Here is a 25,664-nt window from a genome sequence, read left to right as displayed (position 1 = left end):
GATATCGGCCTACAATAACCTAAAAAACATAAGTTAATATTTAATTATGGAATATGAATTGATAATCTGGTTGCAACAGAATAATTAATAATATGGTTGCAACTTTAAGATTAACTGTGAAAAGGCTTAATTATACACACCAAAAAGAAGAGTCATATGTTTTTCTTCTGTATGAAATTGTAAAACCATATCACAACTAATCCGTAGCAAATCCATAATGGATAGCCTAGTATGTAGGCTATTGTGGGAGGATCTTAACCCAACCTTCTCAAGTAATGTACAACACGACGGAGTTATGTTCGGTGGTGAGTGGTCACAATAGTCCAGCGGCGGTATTATGTAAGTGTACTACCCGAACAGCATTCATATCACAATTGGTTAAGAAACGTCAACAGTGGTTTTTATAGCCCTGGCAACTTTCCGCGGCTGCTCTCGGAGTCCTCAAGCTCGCGCTTTCATCTGAGGGCTTGTATCAACTCTTCAATATTTCAGCCCTCACCACCACTATGACTTCAAGTACCAATGTCTCTTGTTTTCACGAGGCTAGAAGAGTTGCTATTTTTGGAGGCACGCACGGCAATGAAATGTCAGGCGTAACGCTTGTAAATCTGTGGATACAGAATGGAAAAGAGATCCAAAGAAAGGGAGTTGAGACGAAACCCTTCATAACGAACCCAAGAGCCGTGGAGAAATGCACTAGATATGTGGACACAGATCTTAACAGAGCGTTCACGACAGAGAATCTCAGGTAAACAGCAGGGACCTTTGACGTTGAGTCATGTTTATCTGTCTGTCCAGTGTTATTTAGTTCTCAATACCCAAATACACTGAATGTCTATATTGTCTAGAGACGACTGGAATTGCCATATTATAGATGTTCTTATTTTTATATATATTGTGGCCCCATGGTGCTAAGAATTTATGTTTATTATGGCATATTATAAGCAATTGCCAAACAGCTTATTATGGAAATCCTAAAGTTTGTGATTTTCTTGAAAAAAAAGGTTGGACAGCTCCAATTACAGCAAAGTTACTGTATTCATGCTCACACGGACTCTCAGCTGATTTACAGCCAGCTTCTGGGCAAAACGTGAGCAGAACATGAATGAGTTACAGATGAGCTTGGAGTTGGTCCAAGTGCATGACAGCGGAAGGATTGGACTGACAGAAGTTCATGTTTCATAATACAGCAGGCTCTTCAACAGTAGCCTATTCATTAAATTACATGTGTAATTATTTATTTTGCTTCTAACTTGGCATTATGCCCCAATTGCAAAATAATCAACGTTTGAAAACTTTAGTGTGTATGCAGGGGAAGCAAGCACCTTCCATCTCCTTGCTATCATGATGTAGGTAGGCTGAAATCCACATTTTTAACCTTCAAAATATAGTCAAATTGTAGAATTGATGCTTCTCTTCTGTGTCTGTAGATGTAGTCAAATAGATTAGAAACTCCTTTTTCATTGGAGTATTGCATTTACTCAGCAGACTCCACTCTAGTCACACTACTATGTTGTTGACACATCTTTTAGGCAGGCTAAGCTGATTACCTCCTTGAAGACATATTCTAATTATAGCGTTTCTATTTATATCAGGCCTATGTACTGCATTCCTTATTCCAAGATACATTCCTGTAATGTTTCTGTGGTTTTCTACTGACATTGATATACTGGCATGGTATTTGGTGTAGGCTGGTTGGTAGGCCTATAGTTGTCTTTTAACCAATCAACCACACATTTTTCATAATCTATCTGGCATAGTTTTTCTTTTATAGCCTACTGAGGGTGGAGAATAACTGCATTTTGACAGACCTACCTGTCTTTATTGTGCTACATGATAGTCCTAACTATCCGGACATTGCTAGATATGCAGTCAAAAGGGGAGTTGGGTGGGGGGAGAGAAAGAGACAAAAATGGGTAGCACAGGTGCCATTATGCTATTGGGGCGGCTTGGAGAACATGCTGGTTCAGCATTAGAGCATTTGTTGTTTTGGAATTGTTAAAAAAGGCAGAGAGGAAGGAAACATTTCAGCTATCCAATGGTAATGTGAATCAAGGTTGTGAGCATAGGTTGCAGCATGATAAGAATCATTGAAGATTAGCTTAGTCATTAGTTTATAAGACGTTCAGAAATTTTATAATAATTGCTCAGAAATGCTTGCCAGTCGAGTGATGACTCAAACTGAATTCTTCCGCTTCTCTATGTTCTCTACATACTTCAGTCTGAGACTGCCATCATTGAAGTCGTTTGTGGTGACGACAAAATTAGGTGTGTTGAACAAAACAACGTCATCAGCGATTGGATCATCTCTAACCAATCAGAGTATCAAAGCCAATGACACATTTTCCAAATGCCGCTTTACCCACATATGTTCTGGCTCTGGCCCAACCCATCAGTTTCTGGGACCAATCAGAACGGTTAGAATGTGTTTTCGTTCTAGAAATCGTTGAGGAGGTAATCAGATCCAGACTCATTGCGGAGAAGAAACTAACGTCCGTGGATATGGCATAGTGTTTGGACGGAGCAAGGAGTTAGGGTAGCCAGGCAACAGAACTGCAAGGCTATGAGAATATGGTCCATATAAATGTGCTGCTTTTGACGGTTAGAAAAAGAATATGCTTTGTGATATTGTTGTTCTCCAAAATGTTAGCTTCTGCTGAGTCCCCAACAACCGGATGTTCTGGTTTTCAGGGAAAATGGAAAGAGAGCCTGTGACACGACTTCTGCTTTTAGACGTTAACAAGGCGACACTCGATCTTAACTCCTCTTCCACATTTACTGGATTGGTTCAACAGTGCAGAAGAGAACCTCCCCCCAAAATAGTTTTTCTTCTCGTCAAGACCAGTATGTAGGGGATCTAGTTGCAGGCATTTACAGTGGGGAAAAAAAGTATTTAGTCAGCCACCAATTGTGCAAGTTCTCCCACTTAAAAAGATGAGAGGCCTGTAATTTTCATCATAGGTACACGTCAACTATGACAGACAAATTGAGAGAAAAAAATCCAGAAAATCACATTGTAGGATTTTTTATGAATTTATTTGCAAATTATGGTGGAAAATAAGTATATACTTTTTTTCCCCACTGTATTTTATGCCTGCTACATTAGCTTACCAAAATGTAGAAATGTACCCTTTGAATGTGAGCATGATCATACTTCTGTACTCTTAAAGGGATAGCGCAGTTAAAAACGTGATTTTCCTGTTTTAAAAAAAATGATTTTTCCACACTATGAGGTCGAAATAACACTCTGAAATTGTGAAAATTATGATAATGCCCTTATGTTTGAAGAAAAGGCTTTCCCATCCAGCTTGTAGCAGAGAGGGCGTTTTCAATATTTGTGGCCTACAATTGACCTCTGTCTGGTGAAAGTTTTGATGGCCTTCTTACATAAGGGTTAAAGTGTAAATCTTTTATCACCATTTGTTCATTGTAGCGGACTCCACTGTCAATCATTAACAGGCTCAGTTATTGTAAGGCATGTGCTGTGTTCTGAATCGCATATTTACTAGGGATAATCGGTAGCCTATACAGTTGAAGTCTGAAGTTTATATGCCATACTACTATGGCTGACCCTGTAAAACAACACATTTCACTGCACCTATCCGGTGTGTGTGACAATAAAACAAGTGGTTAACCTGTCAGTGGTGTCTCCACAGCGCCCCTAGTGGAGATGACCTGCCCTACGAGGTCCAGAGGGCCCAGCAGATCAATGAGATATTTGGACCTAAGGGAAGCCCTGAGGCCTACGACGTCATCTTCGACCTCCACAACACCACCTCCAACATGGGTTGTACGCTCATACTGGAGAGCTCCAAGGACCACTTCAACCTCCAGATGATGCATTACATCAAGGTGAACTTAGAAAGTCTTTACTCCCTCTCGCTGGGCCGCTTTCGCAATGACAACATGCTTTTTAGTCGAGGCTTAGGGGGGAATTCTAACTTCCTCAAATGTTCACTTAGTCTCCCATTGACATCAGTGCATGACTAAGTGAAAATTTGACTCAATGGGCTCAATTCGAATTGTAGGCAGTCAATTCAGGAAGTAAACTAAAATTACAATTCAGTAACTGAAAAAAGGGCATGTATTTTCAAAAACTTCTCAATAAACTGAAAAGTAGAAGCTATTTATTTCTGAAGTTTTAAAATGTCTGAAGTTTCAATTCAAATCACTTCCTGAAGTGACTGCCGTCAATTCGAATTGAGCCCAACCCTGGTCCGGGAAACTGGCGTTCTGTGTTCCCTCTTAGGTCACTTTGGATAGTAGGGTTAGTTGTATGAATAATTTCATTGATTGAATCACAAGGTTACCTATTAGTGCTCTTTAATGGTAAATGTGGGTTAACTAGAGTGAACCTATAGGGTCAAGGACTCAGGAAGTTAGGTAATGTATTAAGAGGAGGGTTAAAGCCACTTATTTAACACTGGTTTGACTATGGTCTTAAAGTGTTATATTTACTGATGTTGAAAATTGGTCATACTTAGCCTTTTATTGTTATATTTCTGACTAGTGTGTTATTAGTGGCCATATTGTAATGGAAATAATGTGTTCTGTGTTGAGTTTGTGTGTTTGTTCACCTGCTGAGACATCTTTAATTATGTCATGCAGAAAGCCATAGCTCCAGACAGTTGTCCAGTTCTGCTGACTGAACACCCGCTACTCAAGTATTCAACTTCACGCTCTGTGGCCAAGCACCCCATCGGTGAGTTCAAATTCCAGCCTTACAGCCCTTGGGAAAATGTCTGGGAAATACTGTAGCAAGTGGTATTTCACTCTAGCGCGTGTTGAGATGTTGTAGTACATTGGGGCCTTTATTCACTTTTATTTATCTGGGAATACTATGTAATGTAATAGTAATTTTAATCTAGTAATACTATGACATTTTCCATTTTATTAAACAAGTCAAAAATAAGCGAAGTTTAAATTGATTGAATTTGAATTGAATTGAATGTGTCCCTAAAGAAGACAACATATTTATATTTAGAGGATATATTTAAAACTTTTGAATGCGTTTATTTCAGGTCTAGAGGTTGGCCCACAACCTCAGGGGGTTTTGAGGAGCAACATCTTTGAGTCTATGAGGGTGGTACTGAAACATGCCCTGGACTTCATTGAGCTCTTCAACGAAGGTATGTAACATTTGTGAAAGCTTATAAAAGGTAAACATTCCATAGATTTTGTATGGCACACATTAGCTGGCGGTAAATTAATAAGGTTATAAGGTATTAAAAATAAAATACCTCAGCGGTAGTTTGAATGTCCCACTGTCTTATTTTGTTAAGAAAACAATTGTTGTAAGAGAAGGCTTTTTGCAGAACATATTGGTCTCTACTCTACCAATACTATAATAATAAAACAGAAATACACATCTAACATCGACAACATCAACTTTTTTCTTAGAGAAATGTCTAATAGGCTAAGTCGTTTTGTATCTCTTTTTTTGTTTTGTTTAATAGCATTCTCTGCTCCCCCTCCATCCTATCTGGCATCATGAGCATCACTGTAATGACTCAGTTTTTGTGACATTGCTCATGGGTGAGCGAGTCGTGTTCTCTTTACATGCAAACTTTTTTTAAGTAATCCTTCCTCTTCAGCTATTTCATAAGATCCCCTTCCAGTTCCTTCCTTCTTCCAAAGGCAGACAGACAGTGTTTGCAACTTTGAGGTATCATGTAACTTGTACAGCTGTAGGATCTTAATTTGACCAGTTTTTCACAGCAGGAAAATAATTATGTAGCAACAGGAAATGTGAGTTATTGTGTGGATTATAATTAATGGACATTTTTGTAGGGGTTAATACATTTTTAGTTAGGGCAAATGTCCTGCAACAACAGGGTGATCAAATTAAGATCCTACATCTGTATATAGCTGTAAAATATGTAAAGGTATGCTTGAAAACTAATGGAAATATGAATGGGTAAAAAGCTGCATGATACCTCAAAACTGCAACCACTGCAACAAGCTTTCCTCCACATCTTCTGTAAACAAGCAGTAGTTGCCAAGAGTGAATTGAAGTTTGAAGTCTGCTCGTTCGTTCCCCTCACTAGGCCCGCTAGGCTGCTCAATGGCATACTTGTTGGAAGTTGGTTAGTTTCCATGTGATTAGGAGCCAGCAGGGTTTTGTAATCTGTTGTCCAGGGGCCTGGCTCCAGGGTCCACAGTGGGGGCCTGATGAATGCTGTGTGCCTTGGTGCTGAATTGTGTTTTCTGCTCTGAGAAATTAAACTGTGTGTGCGGTCCTCCAAAACAACAGTTGGAACTACGGGCTATTTTGAATATGATTGGGGATTAATCAATGAGGGAAGAAAACGTAATGCACACAATCATAGTCAAACTTATTTACAAAATAACACACATACATACTGTACATAGGCTACATTATTATTGATATTTCTCATCACTGTTGAGGATTATTTTATTTGTGTGCAAGAAAGCTACTTCAGTGCTATTCGTTTTGTCCTTTACTTGATTTTGCATGCACAGTAACAAGTGAGGACGATGTGGTGTGTTGTTTGTATTGTGTAGGCTTGGAGTTTCCCCCTTGTACAGTGGATGTGTTCAGAGTTTCAGAGAAGATTGACTACCCCAGAGACACCAATGGCAACATCATTGCCATGGTGCATCCCAATCTACAGGTACAAAACTGGGCTATTAAATGCTGTAATACTTTTAAATGTCTATTGTTATTTACTTATTCTAACTTTGTGTTCCTTTCAGTTATGTCTGTTTTTGACCCTATGTCTTGGGTAACAAATATTTATTTAGTAGTGAATTTCAATGGCCTGTGATGGTGTATCCAATGACTCAGTCAGAATCCCAGGTTGTTTTCTTTAACTGTGGGGTTGCAGTAGTTTGTTACTCTAACTCTAACTCTTGAGCTTTGAATTTCCTTTTTGTTGTTCATTCCTCATTTAGGACTGTGACTGGGAGCCGCTGAACCCTGGTGACCCTATGTTCCAAATGTTTGACGGGACAACCCTCCGCTACGAAGGTGCTGGCACCGTCTATCCCAGTTTTATTAACGAAGCTGCTTATTATGAGAAGCAGCAGGCGTTTGTAACTACCAGACGAGAGACCTTAGCAGCTGGTGCTATCAAAAAAGCATAGGACAAAGTTACAGTATATAGTTGACTTCAGTTTGTTGTAAGCCCCAGCATTATTCTTTACAGTTAATCTTTATTATATATATATACAATATTCTTTATAGTTTTCCCAATGACACTCCACTTAAAAAGAACATCATATCTTTCACATTGATAATTAGAGAGTAATGTTTTATACTCTGTACTTTTTTAGATGTCTTATTGATATGTTGTTCTAAGATCAACTAACTATGCAAAGTGCAGTCACTGTGACTAGAGGCAATGCTATGTTTTTAATGAAGCTGTGAACTTTTTCTATCCTAAGAATTGTTGTGATGAATACATATTCTGTTATTTTTAAATAGATTTTATTAAGCAAACTTAAAGTTTTGTGAAGTGAAAGTAAGTGTATCTATGACAAATACGAAGTACTGCAATCTCACTTAAGCACTGTTCTTAATACTGTATTCTATTTAACCGCTCAGGAAATTGGGCAATTTTATATTATATCAAAATGATAACGTACAACCTGAGAATCTTTATGTTGTATCTATTATACTTATAATCAAGTTGTTACAACCAATAAGCTAGTGAGCTTGGCCTTAAAATACAATAACAGAACCTCTTGATGCTACCTAACCTCTCTACAGGTGTAGGATCTTAATTTGAGCACTCTTTTAGAATGTTCCTGCACAGCAGGAAATGGAAACTTGTAGTGTATTTGACTTTTAAAAGGCTTATAAAGTTTTTAATTTCCACTTAAAAATGTCAGACTTTATTTGCCTTAACAAAAAATGTATCAACTCCTACAAAAATGTCCATTAATTATAATCCACATAATAATTCACATTTCCTGTTGCTTCAGGATTAAATTAAGATCCTACATATGTATGCAATCAATGCTACCTAACCTTTCTACAATGGTCGCTATTATGGTGCTGCTACTATTGTCCTACTATTGCCTTAAAATAAGTGATTTCTATGATAATTGCATGACATTTGTGAGGGAAAGTTTAATTTGTACCCCAGATGGAATAAATACAGATGCTATTTTGATATGAAGTTGGATATGTAAAGGTGATTTATTTTCACATGACGATGTGTTTGGTGTCAGAAGGTAGAAAATAGTTGATGATGGTATTATTGTTATTTTGATGTACTGTCAGTGGGTTTTAATGTGTGATGTCCATTATGAAAATAACATATGAGTGGACATATGAAATCTGTTCAAAATATACTGTATGTATATTGTGCAATAATTTCCTTTCCAATAATGTCCTACACATTTGTTGTTTGTTGAAATGTTACGTAGTTATAGCAATAGTTATCTGATTTAAAGATTTAATTCCAATCCCTCAGAACAATTCAATTGTGGTATATGCCATGCCTTTTTTGTAAAAGTGACATAATCAATAAATATGTCATTTGCATTATACCATCAGTAAATTGATCATAGTGGCTTTTATCATACAATTTTTAAAAAATTAAGAAGAAAGCTGTACATGCAATCTTGTATCTTCTGATTATTGGAATCTAAAACAAACTTAGAGATAGATATAGAGTATGTATCTATGTACAGTATTTGTTTTCAGAATGGGCCATATCTGCAATGTCATTATGCTATAGAACACAAGAGGGCAGCACAGCTCTATTAACAAAACACTGTTACATTGACGTCATTGCAATAATAAAGGCCTCTTGGTCTTGTGGTAAATAGATCATTTAATTAATTGTACCTTTTTCAATCACTGGATCCTAACAAATTAGTCTAATACTAAATTACTTTCATAGGTTGGAACTGTAGTCTTCAATGTGTCACTTTAACTGAGCTCAACAAGCAGGAAGTCTCCAGTTCGTAGATAAGAGCTTTAAGAAGCCATGCCCTGCATATCTGATCTCTGTATTTCTACATACCAGTAGTAGTAACACATTAGCAGAAAGTTCCCATATTTCCTGTAATGTTACCTAACCCGGCACCAGGCAGCACTCTGATTTGTCTAATTGTCTCCCTATTTGAAGTATATCAGCCAGTTACAGTCACTCCTGCTCTATTCATTATTATGGCAATCCAACCAAACTCTCAAACTATTCATTGGTGGTCTATGATTCCCACAGGCAAAATAAAGCTTTTAGGATCATTATTTTTCAGTTCTGGGCAAGGACACTCAAACCCACCAACTGGTCATGTATCCCCCCTCCTCTCTCATGAGTGATATGATGGTTCAGGTTTTTATTGAATAGCATTACAGCTCAGATTTACTGGAAATGTATCTCTTGGCTGGTGTTCAAGTGTTTAGTTGGGTGGATGCAGCCATGTGTATCAGATTTGAGATTATCTAATCGAGTTTTGGGTTTCTCTTCTTGAAAGAAGACATCATTTTCATGTCGCAGAGATTAACATTCTTAGACTGTGTAAGTCTGTGGTATGTCTTTGTGATAAGTTTATTTTCATAAATAATATGATTTGATAAACCAGTAAGCAATGGTAAAACATTGCACATTCAGCAATGTGCCATGATTTCTCATTTGCATAAAATGTCATAAGATAAACAAAGCACAATTGCATGTACAGTGGGGGAAAAAAGTATTTAGTCAGCCACCAATTGTGCAAGTTCTCCCACTTAAAAAGATGAGAGAGGCCTGTAATTTTCATCATAGGTACACTTCAACTATGACAGACAAATTGAGGAAAAAAATTCCAGAAAATCACATTGTAGGATTTTTTATGAATTTATTTGCAAATTATGGTGGAAAATAAGTATTTGGTCACCTACAAACAAGCAAGATTTCTGGCTCTCACAGACCTGTAACTTCTTCTTTAAGAGGCTCCTCTGTCCTCCACTCGTTACCTGTATTAATGGCACCTGTTTGAACTTGTTATCAGTATAAAAGACACCTGTCCACAACCTCAAACAGTCACACTCCAAACTCCACTATGGCCAAGACCAAAGAGCTGTCAAAGGACACCAGAAACAAAATTGTAGACCTGCACCAGGCTGGGAAGACTGAATCTGCAATAGGTAAGCAGCTTGGTTTGAAGAAATCAACTGTGGGAGCAATTATTAGGAAATGGAAGACATACAAGACCACTGATAATCTCCCTCGATCTGGGGCTCCACGCAAGATCTCACCCCATGGGGTCAAAATGATCACAAGAACGGTGAGCAAAATTCCCAGAACCACACGGGGGGACCTAGTGAATGACCTGCAGAGAGCTGGGACCAAAGTAACAAAGCCTACCATCAGTAACACACTACGCCGCCAGGGACTCAAATCCTGCAGTGCTAGACGTGTCCCCCTGCTTAAGCCAGTACATGTCCAGGCCCGTCTGAAGTTTGCTAGAGTGCATTTGGATGATCCAGAACAGGATTGGGAGAATGTCATATGGTCAGATGAAACCAAAATAGAACTTTTTGGTAAAAACTCAACTCGTCGTGTTTGGAGGACAAAGAATGCTGAGTTGCATCCAAAGAACACCATACCTACTGTGAAGCATGGGGGTGGAAACATCATGCTTTGGGGCTGTTTTTTCTGCAAAGGGACCAGGACAACTGATCCGTGTAAAGGAAAGAATGAATGGGGCCATGTATCGTGAGATTTTGAGTGAAAACCTCCTTCCATCAGCAAGGGCATTGAAGATGAAACGTGGCTGGGTCTTTCAGCATGACAATGATCCCAAACACACCGCCCGGGCAACGAAGGAGTGGCTTCGTAAAAAGCATTTCAAGGTCCTGGAGTGGCCTAGCCAGTCTCCAGATCTCAACCCCATAGAAAATCTTTGGAGGGAGTTGAAAGTCCGTGTTGCCCAGCGACAGCCCCAAAACATCACTGCTCTAGAGGAGATCTGCATGGAGGAATGGGCCAAAATACCAGCAACAGTGTGTGAAAACCTTGTGAAGACTTACAGAAAATGTTTGACCTGTGTCATTGCCAACAAAGGGTATATAACAAAGTATTGAGAAACTTTTGTTATTGACCAAATACTTATTTTCCACCATAATTTGCAAATAAATTCATTAAAAATCCTACAATGTGATTTTCTGGAAAATTGTTTCTCATTTTTGTCTGTCATAGTTGACGTGTACCTATGATGAAAATTACAGGCCTCTCTCATCTTTTTAAGTGGGGGAACTTGCACAATTGGTGGCTGACTAAATACTTTTTTTCCCCACTGTAGATAGCCAACACTCAGGTGACATACAGTAGAAAAACTGGTTGATGTGTGTTCAGTGCATGCTATCCTGTTCCTATGCGCGTGTGTGTGCGAGCGCGGGTGTATGTGTGACAGTGATGCCTGCTGCTGTGCTGGCTGTTTCCTCCTACAGTGGCTTGCGAAAGTATTCACCCCCCTTGGCATTTTTCCTATTTTGTTGCCTTACAACCTGGAATTAAAATGGATTTTTTGGGGGTTTGTATCATTTGATTTACACAACATGCCTACCACTTTGAAGATGCAAAATAATTTTTATTGTGAAACCAATAAGAAATAAGACAAAAAAACGGAACTTGAGTGTGTATAACTATTCACCCCCCAAAGTCAATACTTTGTAGAGCCACCTTTTGCAGAAATTACAGCTGCAAGTCTCTTGGGGTATGTCTCTATAAGCTTGGCACATCTAGCCACTGGGATTTCTGCCCATTCTTCAAGGCAAAACTGCTCCAGCTCCTTCAAGTTGGATGGGTTCCGCTGGTGAACAGCAATCTTTAAGTCATACCACAGATTCTCAATTGGATTGAGGTCTGGGCTTTGACTAGGCCATTCCAAGACATTTAAATGTTTCGCCTTAAACCACTCGAGTGTTGCTTTAGCAGTATGCTTAGGGTCATTGTCCTGCTGGAGGGTGAACCTCCGTCCCAGTCTCAAATCTCTGGAAGATTGAAACAGGTTTCCCTCAAGAATTTCCTTGTATTTAGCGCCATCCATCATTCCTTCAATTCTGACCAGTTTCCCAGTCCCTGCCGATGAAAAACATCCCCACAGCATGATGCTGCCACCACCATGCTACACTGTGGGGATGGTGTTCTCGGGGTGATGAGAGGTGTTGGGTTTGCGCCAGAGAAAGTGTTTTCCTTGATGGCCAAAAAGCTCAATTTTAGTCTCATCTGACCAGAGTACCTTCTTCCATATGTTTGGGGAGTCTCCCACATGCCTTTTGGCGAACAGCAAACGTGTTTGCTTATTAAAAGCAATGGCTTTTTTCTGGCCACTCTTCCGTAAAGCCCAGCTCTGTGGAGTGTTCGGCTTCAAGTGGTCCTATGGACAGATACTCCAATCTCCGCTGTGGAGCTTTGCAGCTCCTTCAGGGTTATCTTTTGTATTTTTGTTGCCTCTCTGATTAATGCCCTCCTTGCCTGGTCCGTGAGTTTTGGTGGGCGGCCCTCTCTTGGCAGGTTTGTTGTGGTGCCGTATTCTTTCCATGTTTTAATAATGGATTTAATGGTGCTCCGTGGGACGTTCAAAGTTTCTGATATTTTTTTATAATCCAACCCTGATCTGTACTTCTCCACAACTTTGTCCCTGACCTGTTTGGAGAGCTCCTTGGTCTTCATGGTTCCGCTTACTTGGTGGTTCCCCTTGCTTAGTGGTGTTGCAGACTCTGGGGCCTTTCAGAACAGGTGTATTATATACTGAGATCATGTGACAGATCATGTGACACTTAGATTGCACACAGGTGGACTTTATTTAACTAATTATGTGACTTCTGAAGGTAATTGGTTGCACCAGATCTTATTTAGGGGCTTCTTAGCAAAGGGGGTGAATACATATGCACACACCACTTTTCCGTAATTATTTTTTTCGAATTTTTTTTAACAAGTAGTTTTTTTCATTTCACTTCACCAATTTGGACTATTTTGTGTATGTCCATTACTTGAAATCCAAATAAAATCAATTTAAATTACAGGTTGTAATGCAACAAAATAGGAAAAACGCCAAGGGGGATGAATACTTTTGCAAGGCACTGTAGTCCTGATACTGACTTGTCTGATAAACATCCCACACTCAGAGCCTCTTCCTCTCTATAATGTCAAACATCTCCATCCACCAATCAGACAAAAAGGACTGGATAGTCATAAAAATACAACAAACAACAGCTTCCTCCATGTTTTACAGTAGAGTATAACTGTATATTTTCATTAAACTAATTTCTATCGTATGATAATAATAAACGGTGTACTAGCCTACAGCAGTAGACTCGAGAACACTATCTCTAGGCCTATAGATTGAAAGCAACCTACCCCAATGGACTGCATGAGCATGTGTATCAGTAGACACATAGTTCATCCCATTCTGTCATAGCTGTCCTTGCAGCCAATACAGCTCGGCCTGGACATCATGATACACATATCAAATGTGTACTGGGCCTCCTAATGGTGTTGACAGCAGCATGGGCAATGGATATGCCTTAAAACAGACTGCCTCAAAACTGAAATGGAGACATGCCTCTATTATATGGACTGGCGACATGTATGATTAACACAACAACCAATCTAAATGTTTCCATAAGAGGTTATTATACACTCTCTGAAGCAGACAAATCAGGACATTATTCATTAATGTCTTGGATTAGGCTACTGATAAAATATAATCTATCAAGTCATAGGTCCTATTCTAAATATTATAATTATGTAAGATTATAAATTCACATTAACATGCGGCTCAGGTTAATAGAACTCCCTCATGGAATGTTCAAAGGCTGATTTTCCTAATCTTTTTTTTTGTAAGTCAGGTAAAGCCGCAGGTGAACAATCTGCTACAGTCCATGGGGGAGTTCTATTAACCTGAGCTGCGGTGTATCATTCTATTGCCTGTGACATGAACGGGCAAAAGCGGTGAGGAAGGAGCCCCCTTCTCAAATCGAACAGTAAGCTTCTGCTCTGCTCAGTCACGTTGTCAACAAGGCAGCATGGTGCATCATCCAGAAACATATAACAAATATTTTCAATAAAATAAATGTTAGAATTTTCTAAATAATTTTCATTGGGAAGGCAGGTAAAGCGTTTTTATCAAAAGCAATAACTTTTGCATATGAAAACACCATACAGTCATTGAAAAACATAGCTGGAAAACAACGAATCCTACTCATTACTATACGTGCTTAAAGTGGCTTAGGCTTCGTCACTTTTGTTTTGAGCCGACTTCGTCGTGGGCTTTGAACCGGGCACCTGGATCACGCCCGGGAGGCAGCCGGGTTCCAAAACGAATGCAATCACATTTTACCCGCTGTAAACGCCTTCCACCAGGGTAACTCGGGCCAGATCGAATCCCCTCATTCGAAAAATGAACGCCCCAACATCACTTTGACTGTTGCATTTAATTGGTTTACGTCACAACGTATCTGAATACCGGAAGCCAAACGTTTTTATTTGGGTAAAGCAACACGGTTCCATCGAATGCGTGCGTGGGAGAGGTAACAAGTGGGTACCATTACAATGTGGGATCAAGATGAATTCGAAAAACATTGGAAGAATGAATTTCCTGACGGAGAAGCACCTACAATGGATTTACCCTCGGTGGAAGATGTCGAGACCAAGCTGGAGAAATGTAAATCGAATCTCAAAACGCTGCAGCAGGCGCTGTCGGAGGAGAAATTCAAGGTGATATACCTCCAGACCACCATCGCTCGACAGAAGAAAAGTTATGACAAGGTGACGTGGGAAGACGGTAAAGACGAAAACTTGAATGTTGAACCTTTATTATCAAAGACAGAAACGGAAAGCAAATCGCGGAGGACAAACGAAAAGCTAGAGAGGGAAAGTATGAAGGTTTCTGGTAGTGGAAGCAAGAAACTGCAGACGCCAGGCAGCAAAGGCACCAAACCAGAGCCGCCGATCAGGATCAGTAGTAGGGCAGGTAAACCTATACCCCCCGCGCCACCGCGCAAGCCCAGCTTCCAGAAACAAGTGAATACGATCTCACCAGGGCTCTCTCAAGCGGATGGAAACTGCATCGGCCGCATAGGGAAAGTGAATTCCGTGACCGACAGCAACAGCAGAGAGGCTAGTGACCACGAATACGAGGATGCGGAGCTCAATGAGAATTTCCTCAAGAGCAACATGGTGACCCCCGAAACGACCGCCAGAGACAGCCAGAGGTCGAACCCCCACCGGGACTCCCTGCGCCCGTTCCGCCACAGCAGGGACTTCGACTCCAGTGATGATGGGAGGTTGTCTCCGTCCTGCATCCCTGCGCCCTTCAGGGCATCCCATACGGGGGGATCCGGGCGCAGCACTCCAGACAGACGCAGCGATGTCTACTTGAGCTCCGACCATGAAGACTCCTCTTCAGGTAGCATATCTAATTGCTTGGCCACATAAATTGAGGTTTACACAGCCCTTTTTCATACATGTAAACCCGGAAAGAGCTATTTGTGAAGTCATTGTTTTATGGCGTTGGCAACAATAAGACAATGATGAGAGATTGCTGTCCATGTATTGCGCTGTATGGCAGCAACATTATAAGGGAAAGAGATTGTGGCTGTGAAATGTTTGGAAAAGGTGTTCAATACCTTTCCATCAGGTTCCACAATAGCAGGTAAAACCATATTCAACATCGAAGTTTTTGGCAATATTTACTCAGGTTGTTTGGCTTTCATTGCACTTTGCTCTGGTTTTGTCAGACAATTAATGAATGACTTGGCAGTTCACACATGACTAGGTGTGAGGAAGGAAAAGGTTCTGGAAACATTTGTCACTCATTTTGTGACACATCACTCTGCTGTCGTCTGTATCTATATAGTTCTATGATGCACATGTATTGAGGGAAATACCGTAGGAGTGGAACTTGAAATGGATGAGTGGTTCATTAGGGACAGTGGAGAGAGCAGAGCTTTCTCCTCACTCTAATTACCTAGTGCCATAGCGATGACAATCTAAATGCCTGTGACACAATCTAGTCTGGCACTCAGACACATAGCTGCTGGAAGTAGGGGTGCTGAGGGAATTGTAATAACTGATATACAGTGCCTTGCAAAAGTATTCATCCCCCTTGGCATTTTTCCTATTTTGTTGCATTACAACCTGTAATTTAAATTGATTTTATTTGGATTTCAAGTAATGGACATACACAATAGTCCAAATTGGTGAAGTGAAATGAAAAAAATAACTTAATCTTAAAAGTAAAGACTGGAAAAGTGGTGCTTGCATATGTATTCACCCCCTTTGCTATGAAGCCCCTAAATAAGATCTGGTGCAACCAATTACCTTCAGAAGTCACATAATTAGTTAAATAAAGTCCACCTGTGTGCAATGTAAGTGTCATATGAACTGTCACATGATCTCAGTATATATACACCTGTTCTGAAAGGCCCCAGAGTCTGCAACACCACTAAGCAAGGGGCACCACCAAGCAAGCGGCACCATGAAGGCCAAGGAGCTCTCCAAACAGGTCAGGGACAAAGTTGTGGAGAAGTACAAATCAGGGTTGGGATATATATATATATATATACAGGGGTGCACATAACTTTTTCAGTGAGTTACTCAGGTGAGTACCAGCAGTACTGGTGTCTGGTACTCATCCCATATGTAGCGTGGTCTTAATAAGTGCAGTCTTCCTCACTGTCCTCCTCAGTGCCGCCACCACTGTCCTCTTCAGTGTCGCCCCCACTGTCCTCTGCTTCAGCTTCCTGCATGGTAGATGATGAAGATGCTGCAGATGCACCTCCCTGTCCTTGGTTGAGCCTCCGATTAGCTGTCTAGCAGCAGGCTTTGGGTCAAATGTCTCTGTGGTCTGCTTTGACAGGTGAATGTGCATCAGGGCTGAGAGACGAGCATGTGACAGACGAGATCTGTACTTGGTTTTTATTATGTTGAGATGTGAGAATCCCCTCTCCCAAGCTGCACTGCTTAAAGGCAGTGTAAGAGACAGCTTAACCACCTTGTTGATTTTGGAGTAAGCATCTGGGTTACTTGTATTTGCTATTTGGACCAAGTCATACACAGAAGAGGCTCCCAAGCGTTTTCCTGCCTGCTTTAAGGGCATCCATTCTGTCACAGTGGTATCTTTGTCAAGTTGCAAGGTGGCCTCATATTTCTTGAGAATGCTGCAAACTGTTGTGTTTCCAAAACTGTGGAGGTCTTGCATTTACTGAGGCCATGTTGAAGGATCAAATAGTAAGAAATGATCACATGACTTGAGGGAGTCATATCTGATTTCAAACTCTTCAATTAACCCCCTGAGTAAGTGTGTCTTGTCTCTGTCAGCATCAGCATTGGAAACAGTGTGTGCCCTGTGGCTTTCACCATCAAGCAGAAGTGTGAACTGTCCAATGGCCACCATGAGTTCAATGGTCAGCTTTTCCTTCTGAAACCTAATGGATGTGGTCTTCAAAATGTTGCAAATGTCAAGCATGTTTGACAGAAAGCACTGAAAACGCTCTGTGCAGATATGCTGCAAGTCACTGTTATCACTCGTAACCAGTTGCATTTTAATGGCTGGCAATAGTTTTGATATTTTTAACAGTGTTCCATGCCTCCATGCAGACCATCTGATATTATGAAACTTACCCAGTTTCACAAAGGAGATCCCATTTTCTTCACATAGCTTATTCAGTGCAGCAGTTTTTTTTGCTCCACCTTTTTGTAAATAAAACTGCAGCAGCTTGACCACAGAGCGATTAAATGTCTCACAGTAAGGAACGTTGCGATCAGCTGATTTCGCGCTATTCTCCAGTGTGTGTGCGGTGCACAGAATGTGCACAAGGGAGTCTCCAACTGCAGCAAGTTGCCAGAGTTTTGGCACAACGCCATTGTAGATTGACAGCAGCCCCGTCTGTGCACACAGCGACCAACTTTGTTGTCCAGTCATCCAAGCCTGTGTCCTGGAAAAGTCTCACAAGTCCGTCTGTTATGGCCTGCGCGGTTCGGTCAGCACCCAATTCAATCAGTCCAATAAAGTCCAAAGTAAACTCTCCGTTGCTGGACGACGACGAAATGATTTCCTGCTCAGTTTTTGTGATGTCCTCAGATCCATCAAAAAGCAGCCCCCAAAATTCAGCAGACTGCAACTTGGCTCGTAACTCCCCGATGATGGTGTGAGCGATGCTCTGCATGATCCGTGTGCCCCCTTCACCTGAATGATATGCACCTCCGACATTTACTCCTAGCCGCTTCAGTAAAGGAACATCCTCAGAATAGGAAGACATGGGACGTGCGTGTTTAGCTTTATGGAAGGCGAGGAGATAAATATTAAACAGAGCTTGCCGCTGTTCTTCATTCAGCTTGTCTCGCCATCTGGCAAGTGGGCGACTGGACATTTCTTCTCGGCTAGCTTAGCAATGGCTTGCGCCACATTCGTGTGCTCCTTGCTCTTTTCATGTTTGTCAAATAAAGGATGGTTGAAATTCTTTGAGCCTTTATAAAATGCACCCGTTTTGTCTGCTAGATGTGGATTTGAGCGGCAAATCTTGCACCACATTTCAGTGCGCTCATCGTTAGCTTCAAGCCACTGCACATCTTGGAGCCACTTTTCCGAAAAAAGTATTTTCTTCGGCTCTGGCTCCAGTTGGCGTTTCTTTGTAGGTGGCGAAACGCCAAAAAAGCTGCATCATGTCTGTTGCTTTTTGGACATCCCTGACAGTAGTTGACAAGCAACATGTCATGTGTAAGGTTAGATGAGAAGATCGGTCAAGTACGCAAAGGCGCGTAGTAACACAAGTGGCATTACGCTTTCCTGATTTTTGTCGTGCTTGCGTACCTGCGTACCAGTTATGTGCACCCCTGTGTGTGTATATATATATATCTCTATCTATCAGTGAGGAAAAAAAGTATTTAGTCAGCCACCAATTGTGCAAGTTCTCCCACTTAAAAAGATGAGAGGCCTGTAATTTTCATCATAGGTACACGTCAACTATGACAGACAAATTGAGAAGAAAAAAAATCCAGAAAATCACATTGTAGGATTTTTTATGAATTTATTTGCAAATTATGGTGGAAAATAAGTATTTGGTCACCTACAAACAAGCAAGATTTCTGGCTCTCACAGACCTGTAACTTCTTCTTTAAGAGGCTCCTCTGTCCTCCACTCGTTACCTGTATTAATGGCACCTGTTTGAACTTGTTATCAGTATAAAAGACACCTGTCCACAACCTCAAACAGTCACACTCCAAACTCCACTATGGCCAAGACCAAAGAGCTGTCAAAGGACACCAGCCTGGGAAGACTGAATCTGCAATAGGTAAGCAGCTTGGTTTGAAGAAATCAACTGTGGGAGCAATTATTAGGAAATGGAAGACATACAAGACCACTGATAATCTCCCTCGATCTGGGGCTCCATGCAAGATCTCACCGCGTGGGGTCAAAATGATCACAAGAACGGTGAGCAAAAATCCCAGAACCACACAGGGGGACCTAGTGAATGACCTGCAGAGAGCTGGGACCAAAGTAACAAAGCCTACCATCAGTAACACACTACGCCGCCAGGGACTCAAATCCTGCAGTGCCAGACGTGTCCCCCTGCTTAAGCCAGTACATGTCCAGGCCCGTCTGAAGTTTGCTAGAGTGCATTTGGATGATCCAGAAGAGGATTGGGAGAATGTCATATGGTCAGATGAAACCAAAATATAACTTTTTGGTCAAAACTCAACTCGTCGTGTTTGGAGGACAAAGAATGCTGAGTTGCATCCAAAGAACACCATACCTACTGTGAAGCATGGGGGTGGAAACATCATGCTTTGGGGCTGTTTTTCTGCAAAGGGACCAGGACGACTGATCCGTGTAAAGGAAAGAATGAATGGGGCCATGTATCGTGATATTTTGAGTGAAAACCTCCTTCCATCAGCAAGGGCATTGAAGATGAAACGTGGCTGGGTCTTTCAGCATGACAATGATCCCAAACACACCGCCCGGGCAACGAAGGAGTGGCTTCGTAAGAAGCATTTCAAGGTCCTGGAGTGGCCTAGCCAGTCTCCAGATCTCAACCCCATAGAAAATCTTTGGAGGGAGTTGTTGCCCAGCGACAGCCCCAAAACATCACTGCTCTAGAGGAGATCTGCATGGAGGAATGGGCCAAAATACCAGCAACAGTGTGTGAAAACCTTGTGAAGACTTACAGAAAACGTTTGACCTGTGTCATTGCCAACAAAGGGTATATAACAAAGTATTGAGAAACATTTGTTATTGACCAAATACTTATTTTCCATAGTTGACATGTACCTATGATGAAAATTACAGGCCTCTCTCATCTTTTTAATTTGGAGAACTTGCACAATTGGTGGCTGACTAAATACTTTTTTTCCCCACTGTATATATATATCAGAAACTTTGAACGTCCCACGGAGCACCATTTAAATCCATTATTAAAAAATGGAAAGAATATGGCACCACAACAAACCTGCCAAGAGAGGGCTGCCCACCAAAACTCACAGCCCAGGCAAGGAGGGCATTAATCAGAGGGGCAACAAAGACGCCAAAGATAACCCTGAAGGAGCTGCAAAGCTCCACAGCGGAGATTGGAGTATCTGTCCATAGGACCACTTTAAGCCGTACACTCCACAGTGCTGGGCTTTACGTAAGAGTGGCCAGAAAAAAGCCATTGCTTAAAGAAAAAAATAAGCAAACACGTTTGGTGTTCGCCAAAAGGCATGTGGGAGACTCCCCAAACATATGGAAGAAGGTACTCTGGTCAGATGAGACTAAAATTGAGCTTTTTGGCCATCAAGGAAAACGCTATGTCTGGCGCAAACCCAACACCTCTCATCACCCCGAGAACACCATCCCCACAGTGAAGCCCCCTAATGATACAAACCCCCTAAAAAATCAAATTTAATTCCAGGTTGTAAGGCAACAAAATAGAAAAAATGCCAAGGGTGGTGAATACTTTCGCAAGCCACTGTAGCTGTCTGTAGCGTGGGCAAAAACAATTTTGTTAGAACATTTTACAAAAGTAGTGCACTGGGCCTTTACTAGTCCTGTATTATCGGAGCAATCTAGCCCTCTGTAGCGAGGGCAACATTGTTAAGGAGGAGAGACATGGATCTTGTCAGTATATCCATAATCTTTGCTCCAGCTAAACTTGAAGAGGACAGTAGGTCTAACTACTGACAAAGCGTGTTTAAAAAATATACATGTTTTATTGTCACCAGATAGGTGCAGTGAAATGTGTTGTTCTGATGAAGGTCTACACAAGTAAGTAAATGGCAGTATTAGACTGAAAGATGGAAGGTAATTTCGGCAAACATTTGAGGCTCTCCGTGCATATTAGTTTCTCATTCAACATATTTGCTTCTACTTCACACAATCCCGTTTTTAACAGTTTCCCTTCCTAACTGTTTTACATTCCCTGAGATCAAGCCAAATATTCCCAGATTTTTATAAAAAGGCCACAAGTGGTCTCTCGTCTCTGCATCACCAGATTTTGCGGAGGCAAAAAGAGTTGGGTAGGTGCACTTTGGTGCAGTGGTCCGGAGTGTAACTCCACCACTTCTCACAATGGTGCTCATTTAGTAAAGTTAGATTATAGCTGAATCAATGTCTTGGAAGATCACATAATGATTCATTAGTATTCTACATAACCAAATATAATAGCATAGTATAACGTTACTCTTACACCAAAAACACCACCTCATTATCTCGTGGCCAAAACTCAACAGGGGGGTTCTGCCTAATGTTTTTAACCATGTATGCTACACTATCCCGCAAAGTCATCATGATGTCCCGCATATGGGAATTTTTTATGTGGTCCCCCCTCCCGTCAAACAAAATCGCAGCACTCCCACCCCCAAACATGTTCCCGCAGCTATGCATCAGCATGTCCTTTATGTTTCACAAAGAAAACGTTAACTTGCAGGTGCAAATATTTGAAGGTCATGAAGGGCCATGAATTCCAATATACTCTGTGGTATGTCAGTTGGTGGTAAACGGGTCTGAATGAATGTCAGTTAGCGAGATGCAGACCTTTGCCTTCAATAAGCTGTTGATGGAGTCAGTTGTGTTGCTGGGAGGGCTCAGCAGGAAACTGTGCTAAAAGAAACTGTTGCAAATGAGTCATTCTGAGAGCAGGTTACCTCGCAAGGCCTGTCTTTGTGTACACTGAGTGAAAGACTGAGTGGGCTCCCAAAAGGAGGCATAAAGGTGGCCAGTTAGAGATTATAGTGTTTGCAAATGTGTACTGCAGCCTGAGTGTACAAAACATTAGGAACGCCCTCAGAACAGCCTCATTTCGTTGGGGCATGGACAACAAGATGATGAGTGTTCCACAGGGATGACTCCAATGTTTCCAACAGTTGTGTCACGTTGGCTGGATGTCCTTTGGGTGATGGACCATTCTTGATTCACACAGGAAACTGTAGAGCTTGAATAACCCAGCATTTCTTGACACACTCAAACCGGTGTGCCTGTAACCAACTACCATACCACGTTCAAAGGCACTTACAGTGCATTCGGAAAGTGTTCAGACCCCTTGACTTTATCCAAATGTTGTTACGTTACAGCATTATTCTAAAATTGATTAAATATTTTTTCCCCCTCATCAATCTACACACAATACCCATAATGACAAGGCAAACACAGGTTTTTAGAAAAACGTGCAAATGTATTAAATAAAAAATGAAAATATCACATTTTACATAAGTATTCAGACCTTTTACTCAGTACTTTGTTGAAGCAGCAATTACAGCCTTGAGTCTTCTTGGGTATGATGCTACAAGCTTGGCACACCTGTTTTTGGGGAGTTTCTCCCATTCTTCTCTGCAGATCCTCTCAAGCTCTGTCAGGTTGGATGGGGAGAGGTCGTTGCACAGCTATTGTCAGGTCTCTCCAGAGATGTACAATCGGGTTCAAGTCCGGGCTCTAGCTGAGCCACTCAAGGACATTCAGAGAATTGTTCCAAAGGCACTCCTGTCTTGGCTGTGTGCTTAGGGTCGTTGTCCTGTTGGAAGGTGAACCTTCGCCCCAGTCTGAGGCCCCGAGTGCTCTGGAGCAGGTGTTCATCAAGGATCTCTCTGTACTTTGCTCCGTTCATCTTTGCCTCGATCCTGACTAATCTACCAGTCCCTGCCGCTGAAAAACACCCCCACCGCATGATGTTGCCACCACCATGCTTCCCCGTAGGGATGGTGCCAGGTTTCCTCCAGATGTAATGCTTGGCATTCAGGGCAAATAGTTGAATCTTGGTTTCATCAGACCAGAGAATCTTGTTTCTCTTGGTCTGAGTCCTTCCGTCTGGCCACTCTACCATAAAGGCCTGCTTTTTGGAGTGCTGCAGAGATGGTTGTCCTTCTGGAAGGTTCTCCCAGAGGACCTCTGGAGCTCTGTCAGAGTGACCATCGGGTTCTTGGTCACCTCCCTGACCAAGGCCCTTCTCCCCTGATTGCTCAGTTTGGCCGGGCGGCCAGCTTTAGGAGGAGTCTTGGTGGTTCCAAACCTTCTTCGATTTAAGATTGATGGAGGCCACTGTGTTCTCGGGGACCTTCAATGCTGCAGAATATTTATTTTGTACCCTTCCCCAGATCTGTGCCTCAACGCAATCCTGTCTCGGAGCTCTACGGACAATTCCTTTTACCTCATGGCTTGGTTTTTGCTCTGACATGCACTGTCAACTGTGGGACCTTCTATAGACAGGTGTGTGCCTTTCCAAATCACATCCAATCAATTGAATTTACCACAGGTGGACTCCAATCAATCAAGTTCTAGAAACGTCTCAAGGATGATCAATGGAAACAGGATGCGCCTGAGCTCAATTTCGATTATGGGGTATTGTGTGTAGATTGATGTGGGAAAAATGTATTTCATCAATTTTATAATAAGGTTGTAACATAACTGTGGAAAAAGTGAATGGTCTGAATACTTTCCGACTGCACTGTATGTAGTGGTGCAATAATGTTAGGGTATATGATATGCTGTTTTTGTGTGTGTGATGTAATTGCCTTAATGCATTTGGACCCCAGGAAGAGTAGCTGTTGCCTTGGCAACAGCTGATGGGGATCCCTAATAAATACAGTACAAACAAACTAACGACAACACCTATATTTCTACACTATCTACCAAACAACTGACAAGGAATTCTGTTTTGGTTAGCCTAATGCTATTAGAACTGGGGTAAACTGAACAACATGGCAGCTGTACTTCTCACAACAGTGTTCCTTTGGAAGAGTGAACAAACCTGTTTGTTACGTTGCTGGAGATTCCTTTTATATCATGTTCATGAGACATACTGTATTTTTTCCACGTCTCCCTCAGAAATGCAGGGCCTGTCGAGGCCCATCCTGCTCTGCCTGTCTGCTCACAACACAGCCAGCTCTAACTCGGTTGTAATGTTTGTGTGCCTATGGAATATGTTAGTATACTTAAGGGCAATTCCTTGGTAACTGAGTGATGCTAAGACTCAGATTTTTTACTTTAAAATGTATGCCAAATGCAACAGAAACCAATGATTGCAAAGTTAAACAAACCATACAACTCTCTGCAAAAGGACAACTTTTAAGGCACTATGTAACTTTTGGGGGCGACCCGTCAAAATTCACATAACAATATGAGTTGTAGATCTCATTGAAAGCAAGTCTATGAAGCGGTAGATCTGTTCTATGTGCGCTATTCCTATGCTTCCCGTGTTTAAGTTGAGTTCTTGCGTCTTTTACTTTTGGTTTTGTACACCAGCTTCAAACAGCTGAAAATACAATATTTTTGGTTATGGAAAATATACACTACCGGTCAAAAGTTTTAGAACACCTACTCATTCTAGGGTTTTTATTTTATTTTAACTATTTTCTATATTGTAGAAATAAAACCCTTGAATGAGTAGGTGTTCTAAAACTTTTGACCAGTAGTGTATGTTACAGCGGTTTAGATTGTACAATGATTCTCTACACTATACTTGCTTGTTTAGTCACAAACTGAAATTGGGCTAAGTATTAGAATTTTAGCAGCCAGGAAATGGTGGAGTGATATCTGCATAGTGCATCTTTAACAATTTCCACAGAAAATTTGGCAAAAACACATTTATTTGATGAACAGTGCAGATGCAACGTTTGGTAACAGAATGACGGCATCAACAGCACAAACCACGTCTGCACATTTTCTGAGGAAATTGTTAAAAGTAGTCCTTGTGCATAGAGTTGTATGTTTTTTGATGTCTATAGTATTCTCTCTGGTATGCAATCTTGTTTCCACTCAGGTTATGGATGTGTCACTGCAACCTTAAAGGTCCTAAATGATGTCACCATTGCCCTTGATTCTAAGCAATGTTGTGCTGCTATTTTTATTGACTTGGCCAAAGCTTTTGATACAGTAGACCATTTCGTTCTTGTGGGCCGGCTAAGGAGTATTGGTGTCTTTGAGGGGTCTTTGGCCTGGTTTGCTAACTACCTCTCAGAGTGCAGTGTATAAAGTCAGAACATCTGCTGTCTCAGCCACTGCCTGTCACCAAGGGAGTACCCCAAGGCTCGATCCTAGGCCCCACGCTCTTCTCAATTTACATCAACAACATAGCTCAAGCAGTAGGAAGTTCTCTCATCCATTTATATGCAGATGATACAGTATTGTACTCAGCTGGCCCCTCCCCGGATTTTGTGTTAAACGCTCTACAACAAAGCTTTCTTAGTGTCCAACAAGATTTCTCTGCCCGTAACCTTGTTCTGAACACCTCCAAA

At 41.3% G+C, this 25,664-nt stretch overlaps 2 protein-coding genes across 3 annotated transcripts in view; both read left to right on the top strand.

Moving 5' to 3' along the window:
* The first annotated feature begins 287 nt into the window (after nt 1-287).
* aspa (aspartoacylase) lies at nt 288-8,528 on the top strand. The gene is made up of 6 exons (XM_041894051.2): nt 288-748; nt 3,657-3,852; nt 4,609-4,702; nt 5,022-5,129; nt 6,526-6,635; nt 6,916-8,528. Exons 1-6 carry the CDS (start codon nt 507-509, stop codon nt 7,105-7,107), a joined length of 942 nt encoding a protein of 313 aa, XP_041749985.2. The 5' UTR covers nt 288-506; the 3' UTR covers nt 7,108-8,528.
* A 5,932-nt stretch (nt 8,529-14,460) lies between these two features.
* LOC121579445 (active breakpoint cluster region-related protein) overlaps nt 14,461-25,664 on the top strand; it is a 242,135-nt gene continuing 230,931 nt past the window's right edge. For both annotated transcript variants that reach the window (XM_041894042.1, XM_041894041.1), the window contains exon 1: nt 14,461-15,369. In XM_041894042.1, the coding sequence (XP_041749976.1) occupies nt 14,514-15,369 (856 nt within the window). In that variant the 5' untranslated portion in view covers nt 14,461-14,513. The remainder of the gene's footprint in view (nt 15,370-25,664) is intronic.

Source organism: Coregonus clupeaformis, chromosome 13 (genome assembly GCF_020615455.1).
Source record: "Coregonus clupeaformis isolate EN_2021a chromosome 13, ASM2061545v1, whole genome shotgun sequence".
NCBI classification, from domain to species: Eukaryota; Metazoa; Chordata; class Actinopteri; order Salmoniformes; family Salmonidae; genus Coregonus; species Coregonus clupeaformis.
This window is presented reverse-complemented; position numbering and strand designations above follow the sequence as displayed.

Excerpts from the sequence above, each read along its gene's own strand:
- aspa (XM_041894051.2), top strand. The coding sequence starts at position 507 with ATGACTTCAAGTACCAATGTCTCTTGTTTTCACGAGGCTAGAAGAGTT. Across the intron at positions 3,853-4,608 it reads AGATGATGCATTACATCAAG|AAAGCCATAGCTCCAGACAG; the intron begins GTGAACTTAGAA and ends TATGTCATGCAG. Across the intron at positions 4,703-5,021 it reads TGTGGCCAAGCACCCCATCG|GTCTAGAGGTTGGCCCACAA; the intron begins GTGAGTTCAAAT and ends CGTTTATTTCAG.